The following is a 27059-nucleotide window of genomic DNA, read 5'->3' as shown; positions in this document are numbered from 1 at the left end:
TCTGAATTCTTTAGGTTTGTTTTAAAAGTTATCGACTTTAAAAGCTTTCAGATTCCCAGAAAAATAAAAGCCCAGAAATTTGCAGACATAATAAAATTTATTTAAATTTCATGCATTACGGTAGCTACAAGTGTAGTCATATGAAATTGAAGGACAATAAACTTTGCTTCGTCCATACAATGTAGCCTCAAGTGAAATGGATGGGAGGTTCCACAGTTACAAAGAAACAAAAAAGGGCAAACATTTTAAATTTAGAATTGTGTAAAATGAAACAGTCACATGACTGTAAACTTTAGGGGAAAGGGCACATTACTATTTGAACATACACTGCAAAGGATTTAATTGGAGAAGCACTTTGAACAATATTGGAAGTCAGCCTTCTTATATGAACCTAATAATGGAGATTTGCCATTAAACACTTTGAATATCATTGCACCTCCCTTTCAACTCTTTCCCTAATTGTTTATAGCAATGGTACAGACCAACATTCAGCCAAGTATAAAGTTTACAACCCCTGTTCCTTTGAACTGCCAACCACAAATCCTTTTATTCACTTTTGCTTTCCCTTAACTCAAATTGCTTTGATATGCAGAAATTTATAGACTGTGCTTGATTCTACTCTCAATTTTAATGAGCAAACAAACCTTCTGGATTAAATAAGTGGCACTTGCTGAATGAGCCATCATTCAGCTGCTGCCAGTTGAGTGAATACCTACCACTCCTCTATGGCCTATTTGGTTTGCTTCAAATCTCTTTTTTTAAAAAAACAAAAACAAAACCCAGCAACCAAAGATTCTCCCATCTTCCAAGTTAAAAGGTAGAATGAACAGCGCAACTTTATCATAAACTGGTACTTGTGCTTAGTTTTTAGACCAAACATCATGTACCAGCATTATTGCCAGAGATGTCACGTAACAGTCCTACTAATTTTATTGGTTAGCATTTTCTGCCAGAAAGGATTTGATGGTATAATTCAGGTCACTGTAGGTAGATCTAGCTCGCCCCAGTGCCTAAAAAAAATCAAGTTAAGTTTGTTTGTAGATAAAGTGATGCAACACTAATTAAATAGTACCATACTTGCATGAACATATTTAATTTTTTTAAATCCACCATAAGGAAAGGGAGAAAGAAAGTTTCTTTAGTACAAATTTTGTCAATTGTCTAATTGCTTCATTTATAACTTCGTCCGGGAGGCGGCAAAGGGAAAGAGTTGGGTTTCAGAAAAGCCTAAGTAATTGAATATTCAGATTACTTGGCAGGTTAAAAGCTAATGCAACAGGTGTTACATCTGGATAAAAACATTATTCAAAAGCAATTAAGATACTGAAAAAAGATTTCAAATTGAATAGTTTATTAACATGGTAATTGTCTTTGTAACATGTGCACACACGCTTGCACACTCTTAATGATCTGCCTTGAAAAATGTTTCAATATGCTGGGAGAGGGGAAATAAACATAAATCCTATAGATTTTTCATAATTCTAGGCAATTATGTCCACATCACTTACAAAGCTATTGCCAAATCTTTCCAAGGAAGCAGAATTTAGGAGGAAGGGGGAGGAAAAAAAAACTTTGGGGGGGAATTCAACAGTGGCATAGCAGAGCTCTCAATATGAGAAAGCTGACATAATGTGGACCTTTGCTGTGAAATCTCATCTTTGCAAATATAGGGAGAAGGTTATCAATGGGAAGAAAATAAGAAGGCGATGTGAAGTAGGCTTTTGCAGAGTCAATTTTTTCCCCTCACAGTATTTGTGCAGGCTTGTCAAAAACAATGCTTAATCCTTCTCTGGAACCAATTTCAGAACTTTTCCAATTGCAATGGTCTTACCTAAACAAAACACAGAAATGGTTTGTTAGGAGACATACATGTGTGAACCTTTAAAAAAACCTTCCAAGTAAACAGTCAGTCACACAGATTTCACACAAAAGCTGGTTTGCACTTAACAATGAACTCTTGGGGGGGGGGGGGTTAGCTTATTTGTACATGCAAGCCTGTCACAACTAACTATGGTTTGTTTGTGGTCAACAAACCAGAATATGAAACCATGCTTCGGATGTTGGCTTATGTATCTTGGCTTGCATTAAACATGTTTTCTCGTTACCTCTGAACCTTGGGCTTAACCCTCCTTCGTTTTTGCATCTTGCCCTATACGCACATGGCGATAAAGGAGCAAAGCAAGAAAATATAGAAAATCAAACCAATGTTAAGTGGAACAAGCCACAGTTATTTTGCTTGTCAGAACCTGGTTTGTTCAACAAACTATGGCAGAAACAAACCATTTAGTGCTGCATATGAATGTAGAGAGTGCTACCTCAATCTACACAGTAGTTTTTGCAGAGAAGCTTATTCTCTTCTTAATGAACTGTAATAAAATCTTCCTTCCCAACAATGGAAATGGATACAAGGCTTCTGATTATTATTTTTTTGTACCAGAGAATCTGCATTTCAGCCCAAACCAATTTGCTCCCCCAAAATTCTATGCCAATTTTTACATTCCTCTGGATATTTACTAAAGTTCAATTGATTTTCAACAGCTGACATGCAGTGGTGTTTATATATGACAGTCAGCAGTTTGCAATACAGTGGTACCTCAGGTTACATACGCTTCAGGTTACAGACTCCGCTAACCCAGAAATAGTACCTCGGGTTAAGAACTTTGCTTCAGGATGAGAACAGAAATCGTGCTCTGGCAGTGTGGTATCAGCAGGAGACCCCATTAGCTAAAGTGGTGCTTCAGGTTAAGAACAGTTTCAGGTTAAGAATGGACCTCCAGAACAAATTAAATACTTAACCCGAGGTACCACTGTATCATATTCCAGCCATCCCCGCCCTGGTGCCCCTGCAGATGTTGTGGATTACAGCTTTCAGCACCCTGACCACTGGCCAGGTTGGCCAAGCCTCACAGGACTTGTAGTCCAAACATCTGGAGGGCTGTCATATTTGTGCCTTCCAGAATTAAAGCTGGCCAAAGCCGATACATCCAAAGCATAGAATTTTATTTTCTATGATTCAGCAACACAAAGTAAAACAAACAACAACCAAGCCATTTTCAAATCCTCTTACCCTCATCTCTTAAGGTGAATCGACCCATCTGAGGGAAGTCTTTGAATGTCTCAAGGCAGATAGTTCCTGCCGTCCTTAAACGGGCAATACATACTTGATCTTGTTTAACAAAACGGGGCCGTGTCTTGCTTTTCTCTCCTGATTTTTTGTCTACCAGACAGATTAAGGCCTACAGAAGGAAAGAGAAAAGATAAAACACAGGCTCTCTTTTTCCAACAGAAGCCCCAGTCCTTTGATAGCTGTTTATGAGGTGTCCAGCAGGAAAAACCACAACAGTTTCATTGTTATTTGGTTCTTCCCCACCCCCTTAACCTGAAATAAAGCCTCTCTCAAAAGAAGCTCAACACCTCAACTGAAGTACAGGAAGAATGATAGGTTGTATCCAATGCTAGTACAATTCAGAGCAGACCCACTTAAATTAATAAGCATGGCTAACTTAGGTCCATTAATTTTAATGGGTGTACTTAGAGTATAACTTAGGTGGATGTACCACTATATATTCCTTTCACAAGTAGTTTTACCCCATGTTACTTCACCTGATACACACTTTTAATATTCTTAGTAAAATACTGTTTCAAATCATGATGATTTTGAATTACACGAATGCACTGGGCCATTAAATTAGGCATGCCCAAAGTCCGTTTTGGGGGCCTAATCCGGCCCGCCGGTCAGTTTAATCCAGCCTCTGTGGCAGTTTATGTCCTAAAAAAAGCTTAACAACTTTAGTCGGCCTTCACTTCATCAAATCTGGCCCTCTTTGAAAAAAGTTTGGACACCATTTGGACTGCATTTAGCCATAGGTCATTACAACATGATGCTGAGACCATCTAATGGTGGCAGTGGGAGATTACTAAATATACAGCAAAAACAGAGACAAAAAACCCCATCTGCACAATTAATAGACACTTCACTCAAACCTTTTGCCACAATTGTGTATCTTTTAATCTAAGAAGATGAGAGCAATACTCACTGTGATCTCAACTTCTTCAATACAGGTATGAATATGCAGCACCGCATTGTACCCTGGGCAGATGATGGATTTATGCTCAATTATCACTATCTGTAATCAATAAGAATAACTAAGTAAACATAATGTAGAAAAACACCAGTTTCTTATGGGTATTGGGTAGTAATTCCCTCATCACTCTTTCCCTCTGGAGGAAGATATTGCTTCAAGCAGAAATATACGCTAGGACAATTAACTAACTTGCAAGCAAACAGAATTTCTTTTCTAGAAGGTGAAGACTTTCAAATCAAAGGATTAACAATTTAATTCACACATTTATACCACTGATTTCTGAACAAGATTTAATTGCTGATATACCCTCAACCTATGCAAATCTGAATCAACCAACTCTAGTATTATTCATTTATCGGTTGAAAATCAAACATGGTTTTCCAACAAACATACCTGAGCATCAAAAGTGCGTCCTGAATGACACAGGTTATTAAGATCACAGAGTATAAACCCTGGGAGGATCTCCTCCTCTTCAATTCCTTTCAGTCGAATCTTCAGATTTTCACCTGGAGCTACTGATTCAGTTTCTACATCATCGGAAAGGATCCCAAGGACTTCCACATTATGCTTCAAGAAAGCAACATTAAGGCTTTAAAACGTTTTTATTTATTCATCAAACAAAATTTATATAACACTTGGTTGCAAAAAGCCAGATAAACATATAAGCCATTTACAGCAACATAGAATTAAACATTAGAATTGACAAAAACAGTTGTCAGGAGCAGGTCGGCAATAAAACACCCGTAGTCAGTGAAGTTAACGTTTTGCAAATAAACCAAAACAGCACAGGCCTAGTGACCCCAGCAACTCTTCCCAGTAGGTCTTGCCCCAATGAGGCAGTAAAGTCCCCACCTTCTCATAGCTGCCTAAGGTGGAATCCACACACATATAAAAAACGTTCTGAAAATGCTTTTTTAAAAAGCGTTTTAAAAAAATACATTGAATTTTCCATAAGGCTCACCATCGCCATCTAGTGTCATATTGTATGTTGCACTTAAAACAATTAAAACTTTTTATTTGCATCTGTATAGCTGAGTCCTAAGTCCCCTCCTCACCAGAGTTTTTTCCAAGCTACCTGAGACTTCTCTGTCTTTGCTCCACCCTTTTCATACCTCTTCTGGTTCTGGGAGACCAGGAGGCAGGGGAGCTGGCTTTTATATTGTATAGCTAACTCTCCCCCCCTTTAAAAAAAGTTTTATATATTTGTACATTTGTACAAAAATACTTTTTAAAGTTTCCTTTTCTATAATGCAGTATGTATTCATTGCCCTGTTATTCAATATTTTAAAAAGTCTAACACAGAATCCCACATAGTGGGATCACAAACTGCAGAGAACATTCATGTTTGCTTATGCTCAAGGCAAGCAGATTTAATTCCGCTGCTCCGGAGTTACTGGTAAAGTAACTGAATGCAATAGCCAGGAAGTCACTAAATATTTGCAGTCAGCAGAACATTTAAGGCAAAACTATCATATCCTCTTCTCCCTGACCTTTTGCAAGGAAAAAGCCAAATACTGTTACAGAAGGAAGTGATTTGGGAGTGAATCACAGAATACAGGGTGCCACTTTCCAAACATCTCCACTTGCAAGCTACTCAAACCTTTCCTTGCTCCAGACCGTTATAGCAATTTGCAACATTTCTCCACCCCCAACCCCCAAAGTTGCTTACAATAATTTAAATACATGAGGCTGTATCCATTGCTAGTTTTACTCAGAAGACCCACTAAAATTAATGAACATGATTTATGTAGGTCCATTAATTTTAAAAGGTCTACTCTGAGGAAAACTCCATTGGATACAACGAAGGGCTTGGTAAAACTAAACTATCAAATCCAGAAACAAACAAACAAAAAAAACCCCTAAACAAAACAGTGCTTCCCAACACATCTACTTTGCTCAACCTCTACCCTTTATACCTCGCACCAAAGGATCCTCTCCTCTCTCCCAGAAGGCTCCTCTATTAGCAGAAACCTCCCTTCCCTCTGCCTCTTCAACACAATGACTATCAACTTAATATTGCTCTTTGGTAAGTAAGTGTAGAAACAAATTTAAAATTTGTATTTTGAACGTTACCCCTCCAAACCCCACCCTCTGTTTTATTGAAGACTGGAGTCATGAAGGTAAGCAGAGAAAACTGGGTGCTGGTTATTTTATATCTCTTGCAACCAGATGCCCCAAGCTCAGATTTCAGACACAACATGAAACCAGTACAGGGTTGTGAAACAAGGCAACTTGCTTGGAGGAGTATTTCTGAGAAACACCTGTTTTGAAAGGAGCCAACTCCTGCCAAAATCAGATAAACCTGATGGTTTGTAGCAGTGTGTAGCAGGGACTTGGAGTTCTTAACATATAGCTTTTAACTTTCCATTGGTCTGTTAATAATGAACAGGGTTCACATAAAGTATGCAAGGCAGAGTAAGCTGGGTTTCAAAAGTTGTTCCAACAGATACAGATTTCAGAACCACAAGGTATGAATTTTACATGGGTGCGTGAGACCCAAGCTCTGGAAAGCTTCCAGGAAAAAAAGTGCAACAGCGGAATTTTCTGCCTTAAAGACGGAAGAGACTGGTGGTTCAGGATGACTCGTTCTCTACTTTATCAAAGCAACCTTTTTTAAAAAACGGAAAATCTGAAATGTTTTAGGCTACCTAGCACAGATAAGATATTTGAGTTGAAACTTAGCAAGCCTTGCATAAAAAGTAGCCACAGCATACACTCAACACTAAAGGACAGCATATTGCAAGCAGCTCAAGAGCTTGTCTGCGTTGGCGGCAAGATGAAACAACCCAACTCTGGGCAGGGTAAACCACAGCATTTCAAGGCAGGATATCAGAATATGTTAAGGTTCCCCTTTCCACCCCAAATTCCAAACACTCGTGATGATTGCAAAAATGCCAACACGGGACTTCAAGAGAAGGCCTAAGTTTACACTGCTCTTGTTTTGCCAACAGATGAAAATATACCTTTTCCCCTGGACTATGGGGGAAGGTGAGGTGCACTGGGGACTCAGTGTTTCTTTGTTGCTGCTAATTTGTGTTTTAACTTTGATTCTGAATTTTGTATTTATTGCTGGTTGGGTTTTTTTACTGTTAAGTTTGATTTCGAGGTTTATGTATCTCCACTTTGAGACCTTCAAGAAAAGGGAGGATTATAAATGATCAGTGCGTATGTGTGTGTGTACGCACTGGGTGCAATTTTCTTTTTTGGGGGGAGAGGCAGATGAGGTAAATCTGCTTCCCTTAAGAAATTAGGGTTTCAAGGGTATAGCAGAAGGTTTAACCTCTTGTGTCCGTGACAGTACTCATTCACTTTTTCTAATCAAGTCAATGACTGCCATCCACTCTTATGGGTTGGGGGGTGGGGAAAACAGTAAGATCTGCTTGTGGAGACTTTATTGCCTATGAACCAAACATAAGCCTTCTGCCTATTATCTTCCACACTGCAATGTGTGTCCCCTGCATAGAATCCCTGGCCATCCCCAACTAGGATCCTGCTAATTGCAACTAAAAAAAAACCAGCAGCACATGTTTCAGGAGTTCCTCAAACTAAAACTAGGCTGATCATGTGCATATTTCTGCTTATTAGTGCCTAAGCAGACTAAGCCTTCTCAAGAGCAGAAAAGAAACCTCACAGGGGAATGCCGATTTTCAACATCAGAATTATTTTGTAGGCTTAACACTAGAAAGTTAAGCTTCTTAAGAGGAAAACGTGCCGTACCTTGTTTGGCATCATCACAAGCTGCTGTCCTTTGCAGATAGAGCCTGATTCCAGCTTTCCCAGAACTACCGTGCCCATATCCTTCAACATGGAAAGAAAGGTTGTTTTTTAAATCAGCAAAATAGAACCTACTGCACTTTACAAAAGAGAACATCTGGCATAGTGCTAAGGAATTTCAATCAAAGCAGTAAGGAGCTTTTGCTGGAGATAAATTAAACCCAAGGGGTAAAATATTGGGAGTAACCACTAGTTAACTGTATGCTCACATCTACATGTTATCACCCTTATATTTAAGATCACACGAGAGCACCACCTTATCACCAGCAACTGCACCTTGTTAGGTGGCCACACCGACACTCTGAGGATAGGGTAGGGTGCAAAGACAAATCTTAATACTTAGGGGAGGGGATAGATCTATTCAGGGCTGAGGTTTAGGAATGCTAAATTTCAACTGGTGTTAGCTGAATTTTAACTGGGTTACTTGTTTTTGTGAGACCTTCAGGACCTGGTGGATTTAAACAGGTAAGCATGACATACTACCAACTCAGCTGTGGAATTTATCAAGTCTACCATAGACTAATGAAAGTCCTGCAACTATGATGCCAGTTAAATGCACTGGATTCTATTCCAAAGGCTCCTGCCCCTCATTCAAGGGGGACTCCCTTTGATAGAGGAAGAAAATCTTTGTATCCAACTCCATGTGTAAGCAACTCTCAGGCAGTGATGCTGTCCAATTTTCAGTAGACACTTAAGACAAAGCTATGCCATTTTTAGTCCCACTGATACCAATGGGGAAAGTTTAATGTTTAAAATTCTGCTTAATTCTCTCATTCAAGTGAATGGGACTCAGTACTCAATGCTCGCTGAAAAATGTGACACATGTATTTCAGTTCATCTCAATCTTTTCATTGTGAGAAAATTACACATATTGCTGTGACACTACATTTACAGAAAATGGAACCAGAAGAGTGCATTAAGGGTGCACGCAGGCACACTCCAGTTCAGTCACAGAATAACAAAGTCTTCAGCTTGAGACCTATAGGTTGCATGTTTTAATAATTTCACTGAGTGCAGGGAAATGTTCTGAAATATTACTACGAGTTGTATTCAATGTTTCGCTAGAGAGATCATTTAGTGAGTGCAAATTATCTCTCCTCTCCTCTCCCTGCACATTCTTCTAGGGCTTCTCTCCTAGATCTGAGGAGGGCCTGGGGGTGTAAATGGGGGAAGTTCTATCATGCTAGTGGAAAATTTTGTGCTAGTGCAATGAGTTAGCTGAATATGGCCCTATGTTCTTAACACTCCCAACTGTCATATGTCACCAAAACAGGTTAAGGTACAGTACCTAGATAATAGAAGAACAATTCAATTGCATTTTGCATATTTTAGTCCAATGGCAGGCTTTGGATTAACGTATTTGGGGGGAAGGAGGAAGCAACCATGAGACACAGCCAACTATAAATGAGAAACTGAGCAACTAAAGCAATTATGTCAAATCTTCAAGGTAGCTGTTATTTGAGTACCTTATATTTATCAACAATTGGCAGCCTGATTGGTCCATCAACCGGTCTGTTGAAATTTGGCAAGTTATCCAGATATGGAATAAACGGTAGCCCACTGAAAAAGAGAGGAGGGAAAATAATGTCATGCAAATCCATGGTATGTCTTTGTCTTGTTTAAGATTTTGATCTATAATGGTTCTTGGAGACAATTAACTTCTGAGACAGTAACATTATTCATGAGATGACTATACCTGCATCACATTCATGAATTACCAACTTTTAAAGGCACTGTATAAGCAGAAATTCTACCAAATCTGATATAAAGTTATTTTCCCTACGATCATAGAGACATTTAAATATTCCTAGGAACTGTACAAAGGTTAGAAGACTGTAAGAGTTCTTGCTTGCATCTTAACTGAGGCAACAAAAAATACAGACAGGTGCCCTAGCTTTGATAATGGTTCATTTGAAAATGTAGTTTCAAAAATAGTTCAAAGCTACCACCCTACCAGCAGTGCTTAAGTTTTATTATGGATCAAATCTGCAGATAATCAAATTTTAACAGAAAGGATTTGCAGAAGGGCTATTTGAGCAGCCACTCGCCTTGTGATCACATCAGTACTGGCCTGATCACTTTTCTTCAAGCACACAAAACAAATATCAGCTCATAAACTGGGGTGTCTCTTAGTAGCCTGCAGCACTCTCCCCACCTCAGTGCTCTAGGCAATCACTAAGAGGCTGGCCAATGGCAACTTTCCCATGGGCCTGCTCTCCGCAACACTCTGAACGACTACCTGGGCCTAAGCGGAAACTGCCTGTTTCAGATAGTTTCCTCTTGACCCAGATTGGAAGTGTGCTGTGACAGACACCAACAGGTCTGTCAGGCTTGCTCTCGTCAATAATGATGATGATGATGATGATATAACAACAACAACCACCACCACCCAGCCAGCCACTCTGGGCAGCTTCCAACATAATATAAAAACACAGTGAGATATCAAACATTTAAAACTTCCTGATACAGGACAGCCTTCAGATGTCTTTGGAAAGTTATGTAGTTTAGGCAGGTGCTTGAAACTCGCTTGTTCAGGCAGGCCTTTTACAGTTAATGGTGGTGGCTTCACTGAAGTGTGAAACTGTTTTGATTCTCTGCTGCTATGTGGGTCAGTAACAGCTATTTTTATTAAGACTATTTAAATTTGATTTTACAGGGTTTTATGACATGTGGCATTTCACATTTGCTGCTTTGGAACTAGCTCTCCACAGAAAAGCAGGGCATTACATTAAATAAAATAAAGATAAAGATACATACATATACCAAGGACAGAAGTCAGATTGTTCCTTGAGGTTTGCTCCAGTCAATCCAGAGCAGGGCATGAAGTGAATATCTTTTTTCGGATTGAAGCCAACTTTCTTCAAGAATGGCACCAATTTCTCTTTACATTCCTCATACCTGAAAGTTTCACCCAACAGAAGAAAAACTTGTTTATCTGCCAACAATCATAGGCACCAATGTAGAATGGAGACCACAGAGAGCAGGGGTGGGCAGACTTGTTAGATCTGCTTTGTATTAGAATCTGAAAATCTACCAGCAAGAGCCAGATGGAAGAGACACATGCCAAATGAAAGAAGAGGGTGTCTCTATGTACATTCTGATCCTAGGATTCATTTTCAGCACCAGAACTGAACTGACCTCAGGGTTCTTTCATACAAAAGCCCACTCCTGGTTACCCTTTCTTCATTATAGTGGGCTAATGGAAAGGGAAGTGAGGCAAAAGGTCCCTTTTTGTCATTGTTAAGCAATTGGGAGCCACAAATCCTTGCCAATCTACTGTAAATTTCGCAGGTATCTTTGCCCTCCTCTTCTATAAGGGATAGTCCTTGTATAAACAGGGTTAGAGGTTTGTGGGAATCGAGGAAAATGACCCTGTGGTAGTCCCTGTAAGACTGTACTGTGTCGGAATGCACATGGGTGAATCTGGCAGTGTTCTTTGCAAAGCACAGGCTTAGTATGTAAGGAGGAGATGTGAATTAGCAATTGTTTACTTATACAGTGGTACCTCGGGTTAAGCACTTAATTCGTCCCGGAGGTCCATTCTTAACCTGAAACTGTTCTTAACCTGAGGTACCTGAGCTAATGGGGCCTCCTGCTGCCGCCGGAGCATGATTTCTGTTCTCATCCTGAAGCAAAGTTCTTAACCCGAGGTACTATTTCTGGGTTAGTGGAGTCTGTAACCTGAAGCGTATGTAACCTGAAGCGTTTGTAACCCGAGGTACCACTGTACTAGGTCAGACTATTCATTCAGCTAGCTCAGCAGTGACAGCAGGTGCCCAGTCTCTCAGACAAAGACAGGGGTCTTCCCCCATTACTTACTACCTGAACCTTTAAAGGGGATGACAGGAACAAAATCTAGGACCCCTGAGCTATTAAGGTAAAAGGTAAAGGACCCCTGGACAGTTTGGTCCAGTCCGCTATGGGGTTGCGGCACTCATCTCACTTTCAGGCTGAGGGAGCCAGTGTTTGTCCACAGACAGCTTTCTGGGTCATGTGGCCAGCATGACTAAACCGCTACTGGCGCACGGAGGACAGTGACGAGTGCCATGAGCTATTATAGTCCTTTCTACAATATTCAAGGAAATATACAGTATTTAAACTTATTGTGAAGGCAAAAATGACAGCATGAAAACTTCCTTGAGCATCAGCAGACCTCCTGAAATAAGCTGCTATAGAAAACGGCCAGAGATGGGCTCTTCATCATGTCTAATTTGAGGGATTATTCCAAATTCTAGGGGCCATTCCAGTGAAGTCCTTGCTGTCCCCATTCTAACTAACTACTGTGAGGGCATATAAAAGATGGTTTGATGATCTGATCGCCACATGAATACTAAGGTAGTAGAGCCACATGCAGGAATTTTAGTTATGGGTCAACAGGGCCTGTGTGAAAAAGAGTCCTGTATTTCTGCAGCATGCATTTCAGTCATGTAATGGGAGTGATCTTGCACCCCAATGTCAACATTTAATCTTCCCTGTAGCTCTGGAACAACTCCACCTAGGTTTCCAGAATTTAGGACACCAGGGTATATTAGGTAGGAGAAGACCAATCCCATTTCTAATACAAAAAAATAACATACGCACTGTAGATAAAAGACGTAAAAACAAAACAAGAATTTAACAAGAGTTCTACTCACCTTTCATTGCTCCAGTTCACAGTTGGATCATCCATTTTATTAATAAGAACTATTAAATGTTTTACGCCTGCAGTTTTTGCTAACATGGCATGCTCTCTCGTTTGTCCCCCTTTCTCAAAACCAGTTTCAAACTCTCCTTTCCTTGCAGAGATAACCTAGTTGGAAGGGAGATAAATCAACAATGTTTGAATTATTAGGGCTATAGCTCAATTCCTTGCTCTTCTCCAGTTAGAATTAAGAACTGTCAGAGATTTTAGGCCTTGCAAGGTGACCTATGTTGAGGATTGCTCCTTTAAGTCAACTGTTCAAATAATCTCAAGACTACAATTTTTATATAAAAAGCTATTATCTTACAACTACTAATTCCTTAGGAACGGGGGTGTGGAACCTCAAGTTCAGGGGCCAAATGTGGCCCTCCAGGCCTTGATGTGGCCCTTGAAATTTTCCACAAGCCTCACCATTCATTGTCCCTGCTTTCCACTCCAAATGTTTTTGTATGGTTAGGTGTCCTTGAACTCTACTAAGGGCTCTTTCTCGTCCAGATGGAGGATCAAGATGGGTGTGCAAACAAGTGTAGGAAGTTGTCTACTATACCAAGGTAAAAATTAAATTTGTTGCTTCATTCAATTTTGCCTCTACACCCACCCCTGCACTGGCATGTGACCCCAGGCTGAAAAAGGTTCCATACCCCTGCCTTAGTTGATGCATGTACAAAGTAAAAAATGAAATAAAGTGAGACCATGAAGCAGGTCACTACAGCTGCAAGAAACGTACTTCAGTAAAAAACAGTAACAGGTCATCAGCTAAACATCTGCCAAGGACTCCTTAACCCAGAGAGGGACTGAATGATTTCTTACCAACACAGCTAGATCAGCTTGAGAAGCACCACCAATCATATTTGGGACAAAGCTCTTATGCCCTGGAGCATCTAAAATTGTGAAGTGTTTCTTCTCCGTTTCGAAATAGGCACGGCCCACTTCCACTGTTTTACCTTTGTCTCTTTCTTCCTGGTTTGTGTCCAAGGCCCAGGAGAGGTACCTACAGGGACAGGGAAAAGAGTGATCACATGAGCACTGTGCGGCTCAATGGTTCTCAAAAGCCTTCTAGGCACAAAATTGTATCTGAACATTCCCAGGAACTCACAAGAACTGGGCAAGGCAGCTGAGTGTGCTTTCAAAGTCCAGTGTTCTAGCATGCAACTGAAGTAAAGGAGAGCATTTCTAGAAAATGTATACCCACTGCCTTGCTAGCCATCTTCAGGAGAAGAAAATGTTAGGGAGTAACCCCTACATAAATCCAGAGTGGAGTCCCTAAGGAAGCTGGATGGCAGCTAGATGGCATCTTGTACGCTTCCTTTAGGCAACTCCTGCAGCCAAGCTGGTGCTGATGTATTGCTTTCATTTCCTTTGGACCACATCAGTGAGGCTGAGAGGGGAGGTCCTGTCGTCTGGGCAAGCCAGGACCTCCATATACACTGCCCAGGCTTGTGCCCTAGAGATGTCACTTCAGTGCTGCTTACTCTGAGTAGGACTAACAATGGCTGCAACCCATCAACTACGACAGGTAACAGAGGCTCCTCCTCACTCAGCCCCTAAGCTGGTATTCTCCTAAGTCAGAACCTGCTCTCCAGGAACTTTATCTATTTCTTGCCAAAGAGAGAGGAAAAAAACAATCCACACAGGTTAAAGCATGTTCATCATAAGATGTAGGGGGGTTCATACCAGGTTTCTCTGTTTTTTTCTTTAGCTTCTCTTTCATATTTTTCAAGTGTTCTTTTATCAACCATGCCTGTCAAGTACCTAGAAAAAAATAGATTCGTATGTTGTTTAGAATGTAGAAGCTGCCTGCAGAAAGCAGCTTTATTTTTAAGGAGATAGAATGAGGTGGTAAATAAACCATCAGAAAGGTAAATAAACCATCCATACAGCTCACTGCTTCATTGGCATACACAGCAGCATATAAAGATAGCCAATCCACAGAAAATAGTTAAGACAAGCTGTTTTGGGACTACAATTCCCATCATCCCTGATCATTGGTTCTGCTAGACAGGAATGGGAGTCATAGTCCAATAATAGCTGGAAACCCAAGTATGAGAAAACCTGGACTACAGTGCTGCATGAGAAGCAGGTTTTGATCAAACATTTACATTGAGAAACAGCATTTAGTATGAGCATACGACATTTTGTAATTTATATCAGGACTGGGGAAACCTGTGGCTCTCTGGATGTTGCTGGACTCCAACTTCCATCATCTCTATTGGTCATGCTGGCTGAGGCTGATGGGAGATGGAGTCCAATAACATCTGGAAGGCCTCATGTTCACCATCCTGGTAGAACTACAGGAAAGGTTAGGAAAATGTCTATGGACATTTACAATAGACTTCACAATAGACAGAAAACAATTGGTAAGAGATTCAGACTAATGCTGCACTGCAGGTAAGTCTACGTCAACAAAAGCAATCAAGCACAAACATTTCAAAGATTTGATAAATTAAGCTGCTTACATTATTTGTCCTCCAATTGTTGATTTGCCAGCATCTAGCCAAAAAAATGTAGAGAGCAATTTTTAAAGAAAAATGGATTTTCAAAGTATGCTTTCCCCAACCACCTATGCTACTTCTCTCATTCTATTAAAGTTTTGGATTTCCCCATCATAATGTTCTTTTGTCTTTCATATTAGTATTGCCAATGATGCGGGGTCAAAAATTGTCTGTGGAAATGCTAAGAAAAATCTTCCATTGTTAAAAATTTTTCCTTTTCTAAAAATGCATTGCTTCATAAAACGAACTAGCAACAAAATGAGTGGATCCAATAACGGAGTTTAACTGGGCAGTTTGAGAGGTAAGTTGTTCAGTAAAGGAGGATGTAATGAACATATGAAGGCACACTAAGTGTGCAAATGATTTTGAAAGGATGTGAAGCAAATCATGCCCTTTTCTATTCTCTGTATGCTGCTGCTGCTGTTTTTTGTTTTAAAGTCCACAGCATTAGTTCTAGATGTCAGTGTCCTTAACAAGCATTTCATTTATTTTACTCTCCCTGCAAGGAGACTTCTTATTAAGGAGAAAGAGCCCAGACACCACGTCATATGAGCAAGCAGGAATTCTAATTAGCAGTTCCTCCCCCCTCCCTGCTGCATTATGCATTAACCAACCATTATAATTTCAGGTTTATCAGCTTTATGCGTAACTGCAACCAAGTCATTTAATTGACAGGCAATGCATATGCTAGAGCAAGTGTCGGAAAACTTTGGCCCTCAATGTTGTTGAACTACAACTCCCATCAGCCTCAGCAAGCGTGGTCAGTGGCCAGAGATGATGGGAGTTATAATTCAACAACATCCGGAGGGCCAAAGGTTCCCTGCGTAGCCAGAGGTATTCCTGCATAGCAGGTACCACTGGACCTACCCTTACACACCCACTTGAAAGGATTCAGTAGCAAGCACTGAAAACACTGCTGTCTGAGACTCTAGAGCAGGGGTCGGCAAAGTTTTTGTGGCTTGGGCCGGTTCACGGTCCTGCAGATGCCACTGTGGGCCAGAGTGCGCACATGCACGCACGCGCAAACGCTATTTCCGGCGCTCCTTCCAGCACGGAGGAGGCGTGTGCAGCTTCTCATTGGCTGCAGGAGCTTCCTGTAACCAACGGGAAGCTGGCCAGCGTCATGGAAGGCGGTCCCCGCTTGTGGCCCATGGGCCTTAGGTTGCCAACCCCTGCTCTAAAGAGCTGCTTCCAGTCAAAGAAGATAATACTGAGTTAGGCAGGCAGACAACCAGATTATGACAGCTTCCTGTGCTTCAGATGTCTACTCAGCAGTAATCGTGAATGAGTCACTCTCTGCTGCACCTATTTGTTTTGGTGAGACACGGAATAAAGGAAGGCTTGACTATGCACACTATTCTGAACTCTTCCGAGGAGGATAATTATTAGGTTGCCATCCTACACAATCCTCTGGGACCAAGTCCCACTGAACTTCAAAGAAGACATGCCTAAGCCTGCACTGTCGCTAGCAAACATACCATATTCTTTAAACTTTTGCCAAACTGTATGAAAGGCAAACCTGCAATTTTATATAGAATCTAACATTAGCATCTAAAAAGGTATACTCTGAAAGCATTAAAGATGGTCCCAGTAATAAGATCAGGTTAAAAAACATATAATGCACCCACCCTCCCTGCACTTATCAGCAGCTTACCTACATGTCCAATGAATACTACATTTACATGTTCTTTTTTGGGAGCACCTGGTGGTGCCATCATAGATTTAGGTTTTGGTAGTTCCTCTTCCTCCTCCATCATTTCCGGGGTGCCTTCCTCGGTAGGTCCTGCATCTCCAGAAGGTCCACTTGCTAACTCAGGTTCAATAGCTTCTTCTTTGTGATCCCATGATTCTTCAGGGGACATTTCCGTTTCTCCGTTTTCTACTGGAATTTAACAAAGAGTTTATCTGAACAAATGGAAAATTTTCATCTGCTTTCTTTTAGGAGAAAACAAAAGGTCAGCGGTACTTCAAAGGCAGGTATGTTACATCTAAGCAGTTAGAAGTTCTACTGCTGCAAGTTCCATCTTTTCTGATCTTGTTCTGCTGGCTGAGGCTTCTTTTCCAAAAGCTTTGTTCTAAACTGGATATTACAAGTCATTTTCAAAGCATGCTACAATTCATAGGTATCAGCAGACTATTTTAACACAATAGAATTTTCAGTTGCAGAACACACACAAAACACATCAAGATTATACAGTTTTTGAAGAGACTATACAGTTTTTGTATACCTATATTTATTAATTATTATTATTATTATTACTCAGTTTATGAGGATGACTGAACACTTGCTCCCTTCCTTCCTCATGTTCAAATTGTTTCAAATATACGGTAATCACAGAAATGGAAGGGACCACAAGGGTCATCTAGTCCAACCCCATGCAGTGCAAGGATCTTGCCCAACATGGGACTCGAATTTACAAACATGAGATTAAGAGCCTCATGTGCTACCTACTGAGCTAAGTTAAAATTGCCCATGAAAACTGGTCAGTCTACCTAAAGTATGAGACTATTTGAGAATTTGAAGCATGACATCAATATACTCTTACTGGACATTCCACAATAGAGGTGGGAAGAATACGGGTAGGCAGATTTCAGGTGTTTGAAATCTACTCATAGTGACACCAGGTGACACTATGCTTTGAAATCTTGACTGTTGGGACTTCAAAGTGCAGCAGGAGACTGGATGAAAACCCTTTTGGAAACAGCCCTGTGCTGCTCTTTGAATCTTTGGTTTTTGAAGCTTTAAAGAGCAGCTTGGGACTGCCTGCAAAACAAAGGGCTCTGCACTGTTTGAAAACTCATCAGCTTTTGCAAACAGCCCTGCACTGAGCTTTGGTTGCATGTGCACAGTCAAACCGAGAAGGGTTTAACCCCTGTTCACCAGCTGATGAGCAGAGTTAAATCCGGCTCAGAGTTTGGATATGCATACTCTTCCACAGCAGTGGAATTGGGGTGTACAGTCAGTGAAGAACCAACCCCCTGCCCTGCCCACTAGCTGGCATTGGGTCGACAGCATCTGTTGGGTAGGTAGGTAAGGCTTTAAAAGAATGGCCTCACGGGCCTAATTAGACACTTTGGAAGACATAGATTGGCTTGTGTGCCAGAGGTTCCCCGTCCTTCAACTGAGGCAGGGACAAAAGGGTGGCTTGAGGGAGAGTACAACACACTTGGTGGTATTCAAAGTTCTTGCTTCATTCAAGGAAGAGTATGCTCATGGAAGGGGTTACTGTGTGAATGGAAGCTTCTTCTGTTTGCAGAATGAAAACATTAGATACCATTCACTTAAGGAATTAAGGAAAATGCTTGACCACATGCTGATCCCAGAAGGAGTTTGTTTTCCGTATAAGATCACAGTCATTTTACAGAAGAATTCAGCTCCATTCCCTCTCCTCAACCTGCACTGCTGCTTTTAAAAGTCCAGTTTAAAGTGGAAGAAGCCCTTCTCAATACTATCGTTTAACAAGTGGTAGTCAGAAACCTTTGCACACCAACTTCAAATCACCCAGACCTTTTAGTAGATGCTCAGATCTACCTTCTGCCCACTGGCTTGAAAGATTTTCAAATACAGGTACAAAGGGGCTACACTATGTTCTGTCACAATAAAACAGCAAAGACTCAATTAGCAGTATCTTCAATTAAACAAGTCTAGTGCTATCAAACAGCACTTCTAGCTGTATTACATAACTGCACTTACCAACTGGCTCTGAGATTTCCATACTGACTGCAGCATTTGACCCTGTTGAAAGAGAATCAAATACAGAATGTTAAATATGTGACGACAAAAAAAAAAAAAATTCTTCCATTAGCACCTTAAAGACCAACTAAGTTAGTTCTTGGTATGAGCTTTCGTGTGCAGAAGAAGTGTGTATCTGAAGAAGTGTGCATGCACACGAAAGCTCATACCAAGAACTAACTTAGTTGGTCTTTAAGGTGCTACTGGAAGAAATTTTTTTTTGTTTTGTTTTGACTATGGCAGACCAACACGGCTACCTATCTGTAACTGGAAATATGTGACGTTAACTCAAGATGCCATGGTTAAACATGTGTTTAGAACACAGCATGTTAGCAAAAGTTTAACAATGTATCCTAAATCACATAATTAGATCCACTTTAGATTTTCCAGCAAACACATGCATATTACCTTCACAAGGTGACGGCTGTTCCTCTTGTGAAGATTCTGCTGATGCCCCTTAAACAAATAAGAGATTCAGCATTGATATAAATACAGAGATAACTGCCTTCAATAAAAGCTCAAGAACCAGAAAAGCCAGCTAATCTGAAGTAGATACAAGGAAAGGGTTCTAGGCTTTTCACCCTACTGTTTGCCCCCTTCCTATTCCCTGAACTCCTTAAAATTGCACGTGTTGAGACATGCACAAGAATCTGTTCGGTGAGGTTTTTGGGACACTTTGCCCTGTTTTGCATGCGATGCTAACCCATTGTTTAAAGCAGCAGAAAGCCTTGAAATTGTGTGCTCTCTCTCCCCTCTTCCAGCAATGCCACAAGGACATCAAAAGCAACCACTTTTAAATGAACTAAAGTTCCCTGTAACACTCAAACTCAGGGAACTCTGATTAGCCAGTGGTTTGCTAGTAAGCCAGGATCATAAGCCATGGCTTGACCTTGGCTTGCTCAAACAAGCCATAGATTAAACTAATCAGTCTTGATATTATGTGGAGTTCTGGTCAATTTAAAAAAACCTTCTGAACATGCTTGGGTGGGGGTCCAAGACCAAGGCTCACCGCTGCTCATTCACGTAATCCTAAAACATGGCTTACTGTTGCCAAATGTGCCCTTTAAAATTTCCCAATTTAAAAACAATCTTTTTTTTGCAATGTAGCACACAAAAAGCTATCTATTTGCCTGTATCATCAAATGAATCAGACTCCAGAGGTTGTGATTCTAATGACCCTGTTGTAAGCAGAATCAAAGCACTTTACAAACATGTTGAACTTTGAAGCACCACAGTGGTTAGGAGTAATTTTCCAAGTATCATTACATAGGACAAACATGTAGAAGGGAGATCTGGTGGTTTGTTTCCCAGATTCCCTACTATCTGGTTGATCCAAATACGAATTTGAAATGCTTCTGAAGCCCTCAAATTTCATTTTAATGCATTTGAACTTAGTTATGTTCACTATAAAAATTATGCATTATTTAAAGCTAGCAAGATCAAATACAGATTAGAATATTCACATAAAAGAAACTAAGTGCCAAAACAGCAAACTGAGAAAAAGAAAATACAAAAATGCACAAAAGCACCAAACTCGGGGAGCTGATTTCTGTAAGCCATAGGTAAAGGTAAAGGAACCTCTGACAATTAAGTCCAGTCGCGAACGACTCTGCGGTTGCGGCGCTCATCTCGCTTTACAGGCCAAGGGAGCCGGGGTTTGTCTGCAAAGTTTTTCCAGGTCAAGTGGCCAGCATAACTAAACTGCTTCTGGCAAAACCAGAGCAGCGCACGGAAACGCCGTTTACCTTCCCGCCGGAGCGGTACCTATTTATCTACTTGCACTGTGTGCTTTCTAACTGTTACGTTGGCAGGAGCTGGGACCGAACAATGGGAGCTCACCCCGTTGTGGGGATTCGAACTGCCGACCTCTCGATCGGCAAGCCCAAGTGGCAGAGTGGTTTAACCCACAGCATCACCCGTGTCCCTATCCATAAGCCATAATGCCCAGCAAAATATGGTTATATTTGGTACTCACTTACTTTTCACATTTAAAATAACAAATCTCTCTTTTGGTGTAGGGTGGGAATCAGATGTGTGCTTGTACACCCCGCTTAGCATTTGGCAGTAATTCAGAATGCTGGCTTACAGCACAACAGTGGATTTGTAAAGTAAACGTACTGTCTGCTCACACTACTACAGGAACCAGACTCTCAGCCACTTTTTTGGTTCTGCTTGCGCTGCAGGCTCCAAAAGAATAGAGCAAAGCAGGCCGTGCTGGCAGAAGGCCAATATTACAGGCACGAAGGGTGAATGCAGGTCAGGCAGAGCAGAACACAGAAGATACAAAGGCAACAGCAATACCCTCTTCAGGGCAGTAATTAGAAATGCTAGATGACACTGGACAGAGTGTACAGTTGTGCGGGAAGTGGCTGGCACTGATGACATATCCTCCAAGGGTAGCGATGTGGGTTTTCTGGAAAATGCTGCACTGGAAAAAATTCTGGAAATAAAATCTTGATATAAATTATAGTAATGTGTAGTGGGTTTTTAAAAAACTCTTTAATGCCCTAGAGCAGGGCTTCCCAAACTTGGGTCTCCAGCTGTTTTTGGACTCCAATTCCCACCATCGCTGACAACTGGGTCCTGCTAGCTAGGGATGATGGGAATTGTAGTAAAAAGAGAGAGCGCTGGAGACCCAAGTTTGGGAAACCCTGCCCTGGAGCCAAGGAATCCAACATAGTTCCTCCAGATGTTGCTGACTCCAACTCCCATTACCATACCATTGGCAATGGTGGCTGAGGCTGAAAGAAGTTGGGAGTCCAACAAGAGCTGAAGACCAGCGCCTGGCTACCTCTCCCCTAGGGAGTGTTCTAATTCAGCATGTTTACTTTACCTTTATTTAGTAAACAAAGCTAATAAAAGTTCCCCACGTTAATTTTATGCCCCAATGCAGCACAAGTATTTCACCTGAAATATTTGAGGAAGCAAAGTAAGGCATACTTAATGTGCTTTAAAGATGCTATTAAGGAGAACCGAACTGGAATATGTGCTTGTAAAAATCTAAATACATTATCACGTACTTCCCTCATTTTGTTCAAGCTTAAGAAAAACAAACAAAAGTACTGAAAACCGTTGGCGCAATAAATTTCAGCAGCGCAAAGAACTATATGCAATTTGCTGACTTGCATAGGGACAATCACCTGAAAACATTCATTACAGCTATGAAAACGTCAGGCTTGCCTAATATTCTTCAATAATGCTAATATATTTATGACATTGATCCCCCCCCCAATAGTGATAATAAATCCTTGCCTTGGAAATTTGCCCACCCCACATCACTGTCCAAAGGTTTAAACAATTTAGCCAGCAAGTCTTAACACGGTGTGCTACAACAAAATAATGATCAGGAGGCCCACATTTAGAACAGAGGAGAGGGCAGGCTTCCTCCAGAGAATCAACTCTTCCTCCTTTGCAATTTCATGGAGCCAATTATATGGGGGATGGAAGAATGCTCACCTCTTGAGGATCGGATGCTGGTAACAAAAGGGGGAAGTCATCAAGAACCCCTTATCAAGAACACAAAGAAGCATCCAAATTGCTGCTGCTGGGGAACATAATCCTAGGCCCCATCTACACTATACAGTCAAAGCAGTATTGTACCACGTTAACAGTCATGGCCCCCACTAAAGAATCCTGGGAAGTGTAGTTTATCAAGGGCGCTTAGTGTTGTTAGGAAGCCCCTATTCCCCTCACAGAACTACAGTTCCCAGACTTCTCTGAGAAAGGACTGCTGTCAAATCTCTGAAAATTGCAGCTCTGCGACGGAAATAGGAGTCCCAACAACTCTACACTTCCCAGGATTCTTTGGGGGAAGTCCTGGCCTTCTATGGGTTTGACATTTAGGCAATCCATTTGTCATTTCCTCCCTCATTCTTTGTAAGTCTCTGCAGGTCTAACCATCCACAGATAGGAGAAAGCAGTAAGAAAGAAAAACCAGCTGGCTTTTCAATTTGTGTCTCTCTTTTGCTTCAAGAGCAGTATGCGGCCATGAGAACCACTGCCTTAGAATAAGATAGGGGAGAAGGAAGGAGTTAATGCTACATAATCACTAGGAATGTAAACTGAGCGAGCTTAGAAATGTCGCAATCCTCTATCATTTGCACAAATGGCAGTGAATTACTAATCCAAAAAATATGTTAGGGACAGGGAACTATTTTAAGTCACACTGAAGTGGCCGAACACGCCCAGTGGGATTTAACGTTTCCTTTAAAGAGCAGGTGCCCATGTCATGCCACTACCTGCTTTTGAGAGTCCCCTGGTTTTCAAGAGTGGTTTACCACATGGCACACTGGTGCTGCTCAAGAACTACGCTTGTGCGTGCAAAACTTTGGATGCAGGCCTATACTTATAAACATGGAATCTCCTATTCTTGTGCAATTACAGTGGTACCTCGGGTTAAGTACTTAACTGGTTCCGGAGGTCCGTTCTTAACCTGAAACTGTTCTTAACCTGAAGCACCACTTTAGCTAATGGGGCCTCCTGCTGCTGCCGTGCCGTTGGAGCATGATTTATGTTCTCATCCTGAAGCAAAGTTCTTAACCCGAGGTACTATTTCTGGGTTAGCGGAGTCTGTAACCTGAAGCGTCTGTAACCTGAAGCGTATGTAACCCGAGGTACCACTGTACTGTAAATATTTATCATTTTTTTAAAAAGATGGGGAGAAAACAGGAAAATTAAACCAGAGTAGAGGTCAAAATCTTACTTCGAGCTTATGATGAGGGGAATGAGACTTTGTGCTGACCATCAAACAGTGGCTTTTTCCACTTGCCTTGCTCCACCCTCCAGCCTTCTTAAGGGAACTGTTTCCAGAGGAAGAACTGTGAGGGGAATGAGACTTTGTGCTGGCCATCAGGCAACGGTTTTTTCCACCTGCCTGGCCCTTGGGGCCCTAGGAGCCTTCAGAACAGAGCTGCTGCCATAGGCATTATGTGTATGTGTCTTCTGATGAACTGAGTAGAAGATTATGAGTCATGGGGTGAGGAGAGATAGTGTGTGTGAATTCAACAGTGCTTCGTTTGGTTTTGGTTGTAAGATTGTAAATGTTAATTTTGTTTTGTGAATTATGAGTGCAGTGATGCTTTGTGAATCTTACATGACTTGTTGTGGTTGTGCTGCTTAGCTTATTTTTTTAGTTGTTATATTAATAGTGTTTTACAGAAGGTGGTTGTTTTACTGATGATTTGTTATTTATTCTATATGATTTATGTTCTAACTGGGATGCTGTACTATGTTATAGTTATTTATTGTACGTAAGCCGCTTTGTGATTTGTGTGTGTGGAAAGCAGCATAGAAATATAATAAATAAAATAAATTTAGTAACATACAAAACTATCTAGTTCTAGTTAATCCTTTCTAGTTCAGGATTTAAGTATTCCTTCCAATAGCAACTGCAAGATAAAAATAAACAAAAACTGTAGATTTATGAATGCAGTGAACTACAAATCCAAAACCTTTTTCGCCTGTACTATTGCCAAATCACGTTATTATGAATCCTGTAGCTGTGCATTTGATTTCTATCCATACCCCAAAATGCAGAACTGCTGCACTTGTCTCTGCTGAATTTCATGTTAGTTTAGGTTGAGTTTTCCACTCCATCAAGGTCATTTTAGAACTTTATTCTGTTATGGAGCCCCAGCATTAGAATAAGCACAACCCTTACAAGAATCCTTGAAAAGCTCTCAAATTCTTTTAAAAGAACATTAAATTTCTAAGGCAGGCAACCCATTGTTTCCCACATTTCTAACTTTTCGAAAAGGTTTTCCTCCTTGCTTAAGTCAGAGAAGCAGTTGTGGTACCCACATGACCCAATTTGAATCATGTTGAATTAATGTAAAGTGTGTGAGGTGTGTGTGGGGGGGGGGGGAGAGATTTAAGGTACATGTGGTTAAGCAGAACTGAATCCTTCCCCCTGGGTCACGGGTTGGCAAACTAAGGACCGCGGGCAGGATCAGGCCCAATTGCCTTCTGGATCCGGCCCATGGACAGTCCAGGAATCGCCGCGTGGATCGCCAGCGCACGCATTCTTTCCCTCTCCCTCCCTCGGCGGCGCTTTTCTCCTCAGGGATGGAGCAAAATTGTTCCACGCCGGGGGCCGTCAAGGGTTGGCTCGCCTGCCTGCCCGCCTCAGCAGGGCGGCACTGTGAAGGTGGCGTGTGACGCCGGCTGCTGCTGTGTTTTCCTCCTGCTCCTCCTCCCTCTCCCTCAGTCCGCCCTTCCTTCCTTCTCTGTGCTCCTTTTCCACACTGCTCCCTCGCACGCTTTCTTTGTTGCCGCCTGCCTCCTTCATTCCTCCCATGGCATTCAGGTGGGTTATTGCGGTGGCCGCGACTGCCACTTGCGGATTGGCGGGCAGCTCAGTCTTCTTCTCCACAGTGCCTCTTGGGAAGCAGCAGCAGCAGCAGGTGGTGGGTAAAAGCTCCGGTGACGCCCCGGTTCCCCTACCTCCGCCTGCGGCTCCTCCGCTGGGGCTGCTGCTTTTGTCTTCGCGGCCAATGCAGCCTCCTACCCCGTCATGGCACCTGGCTGGCTGGAGAAGCCCAACTGCAGCTATTGGGATGACAACTGGGACAGGTAAAATGAAGCATCTTCAGGCCTCTTCGTGGGCGGGTGAAAATCGTTCATCCCCCCCCCAAATATAGTCCACCCCCCCAAGGTCTGAGGGAGAGTGGACCGGTCCCCTGCTGAAAAAGTTTGCTGACCCCTGCCCTAGGCTGTGCTTTCGTCCTCCAAGCTGCACAAGGAGAAAGAAAACTAAGTAATTCTGGGGGAAGTTCAATATCCCTCACATCCATTCCTAATGTGCTTTAAATCCCTTCTCCACGTGGAAGCCTTGGTATTTTTCCAAGGCCTTTTAAATTTTGATTTCAGTCAGTCCGGTGCTGGACTTTTTGTCTGCTGTGCCATTTTATTTGTGCTTTTTGTTTGTGTGTGTTCATTTTATCATCATAAGAATTCTGGTTTTTTAATGTGCGTTGTTTATTTATTTTTGCATTGTGAGCCACTTTAGGCACAAATCATTGTGGAAGAGCAAAATATAAATAATAAACTTTACCATAATTGAGTGTGTGTGGGAGACAGAGAGAGGAGAGAAGTGTACCATAACATATTAGCAAACTCTTTGCCCTAAATATTCCCCTGGAGGTTATGCTCAACTATCGTTGTACACATCAGTTCTGACTGTTACAAAGCCTCCTTTAACTCTGATGACTGCAACAGAAAGCCAAACTTGCTGGACCTTTCCATCTTTTTACAAGGGCAAACTTTGGTACTGCTTTTGGACAACGCCCTATTAGGCTTGTAAACAACTACTGTACTTGCTTGCCTGCCTGAGGCAAGTGAGTATCAGCTCCCTGCAATCTGGCAAGGCAACTCAACTTTCCCCATTTCAGACTATCAGTGCATTATATGGTTACCTGCTTTGGGAATTTGGAACTTCAGAAATTCTAAATAAACTACTAACAAACATGGGCAGATAATAAACACACAAATGTGCACTAGTAGCTTTTCAGGTAAGGCTGCACATGTGGTGTCTCTTCTCATAAAAAAGAAACAATTTTTGTCATCACCCTGTACTGTAACTAAGCCTACATACACGTAACTGAAATACACACACATTCCTCTTCCTCCTCCTCCTCTCTCCTTCCCTTGTATTCTCTGTGCTGAATTACAGGTTGTGGAAGCCCCTTGGAGCAAGCACCTATCCTCTTATACTCTATGAATAATCACACACATTGATAGCACAGAGAAAAAAGCTCACAGGGTGTTCAGCAACAAACACTGCCTTATCTGGGAAAGCAATCCAGGGAAGCTACAAAACAAATTACAGCACAATTATTTAAATATAAGCAACATCGTTATCACCAAGGCACATATGGACTCATTGGGAAAAAATCCTTATACAGGCACAATAAGAAGGAACTATCCTAAATTAAAAACTTGACTGTTTTAGTAGCAACAGTAATGGGTGAGAGAGAAATCCATTTTGTTATGTGCAGTTGGCAACACAGGACAGACACCACGTATTCGACAAGGATAAACAAAAACAGGAACCTTTTACATCATCCCAATTATTACATAATCCAAAATATGTGGTTCTGAAAAACTGAATCATATGTCTATAACAATGGGCTTGCACATATGAAGGCAGTTTCTGCTAGTGCTGTAGTAGAAAGTGAGGGGCAGATGGGGCTCATCAACCTGGCAAGGTAGCCCATCTAGGAGAACAAAATCGCTGATCCTAAACCTCCACTGCCTTGTTCGATATATTTGGGAGAAGAAAAGGCTATGGAGTAAAC

The 27059-nt window shown here is 41.5% G+C and overlaps 1 protein-coding gene across 4 annotated transcripts in view; it reads right to left on the bottom strand.

Moving 5' to 3' along the window:
- Positions 1 to 78: 78 nt before the first annotated feature.
- GSPT1 (G1 to S phase transition 1) overlaps positions 79 to 27059 on the bottom strand; it is a 35970-nt gene continuing 8989 nt past the window's right edge. For 2 of the 4 annotated variants that reach the window (XM_083585071.1, XM_083585069.1), the window contains exons 2-15: positions 19174 to 19221; positions 18727 to 18768; positions 16687 to 16911; positions 14997 to 15030; positions 14215 to 14292; positions 13351 to 13531; positions 12494 to 12648; positions 10617 to 10757; positions 9326 to 9419; positions 7803 to 7883; positions 4479 to 4652; positions 4038 to 4127; positions 3068 to 3236; positions 79 to 1831 (exon numbers count right to left, since the gene is read on the bottom strand). In XM_083585071.1, the coding sequence (XP_083441197.1) occupies positions 1779 to 1831; positions 3068 to 3236; positions 4038 to 4127; positions 4479 to 4652; positions 7803 to 7883; positions 9326 to 9419; positions 10617 to 10757; positions 12494 to 12648; positions 13351 to 13531; positions 14215 to 14292; positions 14997 to 15030; positions 16687 to 16911; positions 18727 to 18748 (1497 nt within the window). In that variant the 5' untranslated portion in view covers positions 18749 to 18768; positions 19174 to 19221 and the 3' untranslated portion in view covers positions 79 to 1778. Of the gene's footprint in view, positions 1832 to 3067; positions 3237 to 4037; positions 4128 to 4478; positions 4653 to 7802; positions 7884 to 9325; positions 9420 to 10616; positions 10758 to 12493; positions 12649 to 13350; positions 13532 to 14214; positions 14293 to 14996; positions 15031 to 16686; positions 16915 to 18726; positions 18769 to 19173; positions 19222 to 27059 lie in introns of all 4 variants that reach the window. The other 2 variants (XM_083585070.1, XM_083585068.1) reach the window with 1 other exon arrangement.

This window comes from Podarcis filfolensis, assembly GCF_964270895.1.
Source record: "Podarcis filfolensis genome assembly, chromosome: 14".
NCBI classification, from domain to species: domain Eukaryota; kingdom Metazoa; phylum Chordata; class Lepidosauria; order Squamata; family Lacertidae; genus Podarcis; species Podarcis filfolensis.
This window is presented reverse-complemented; position numbering and strand designations above follow the sequence as displayed.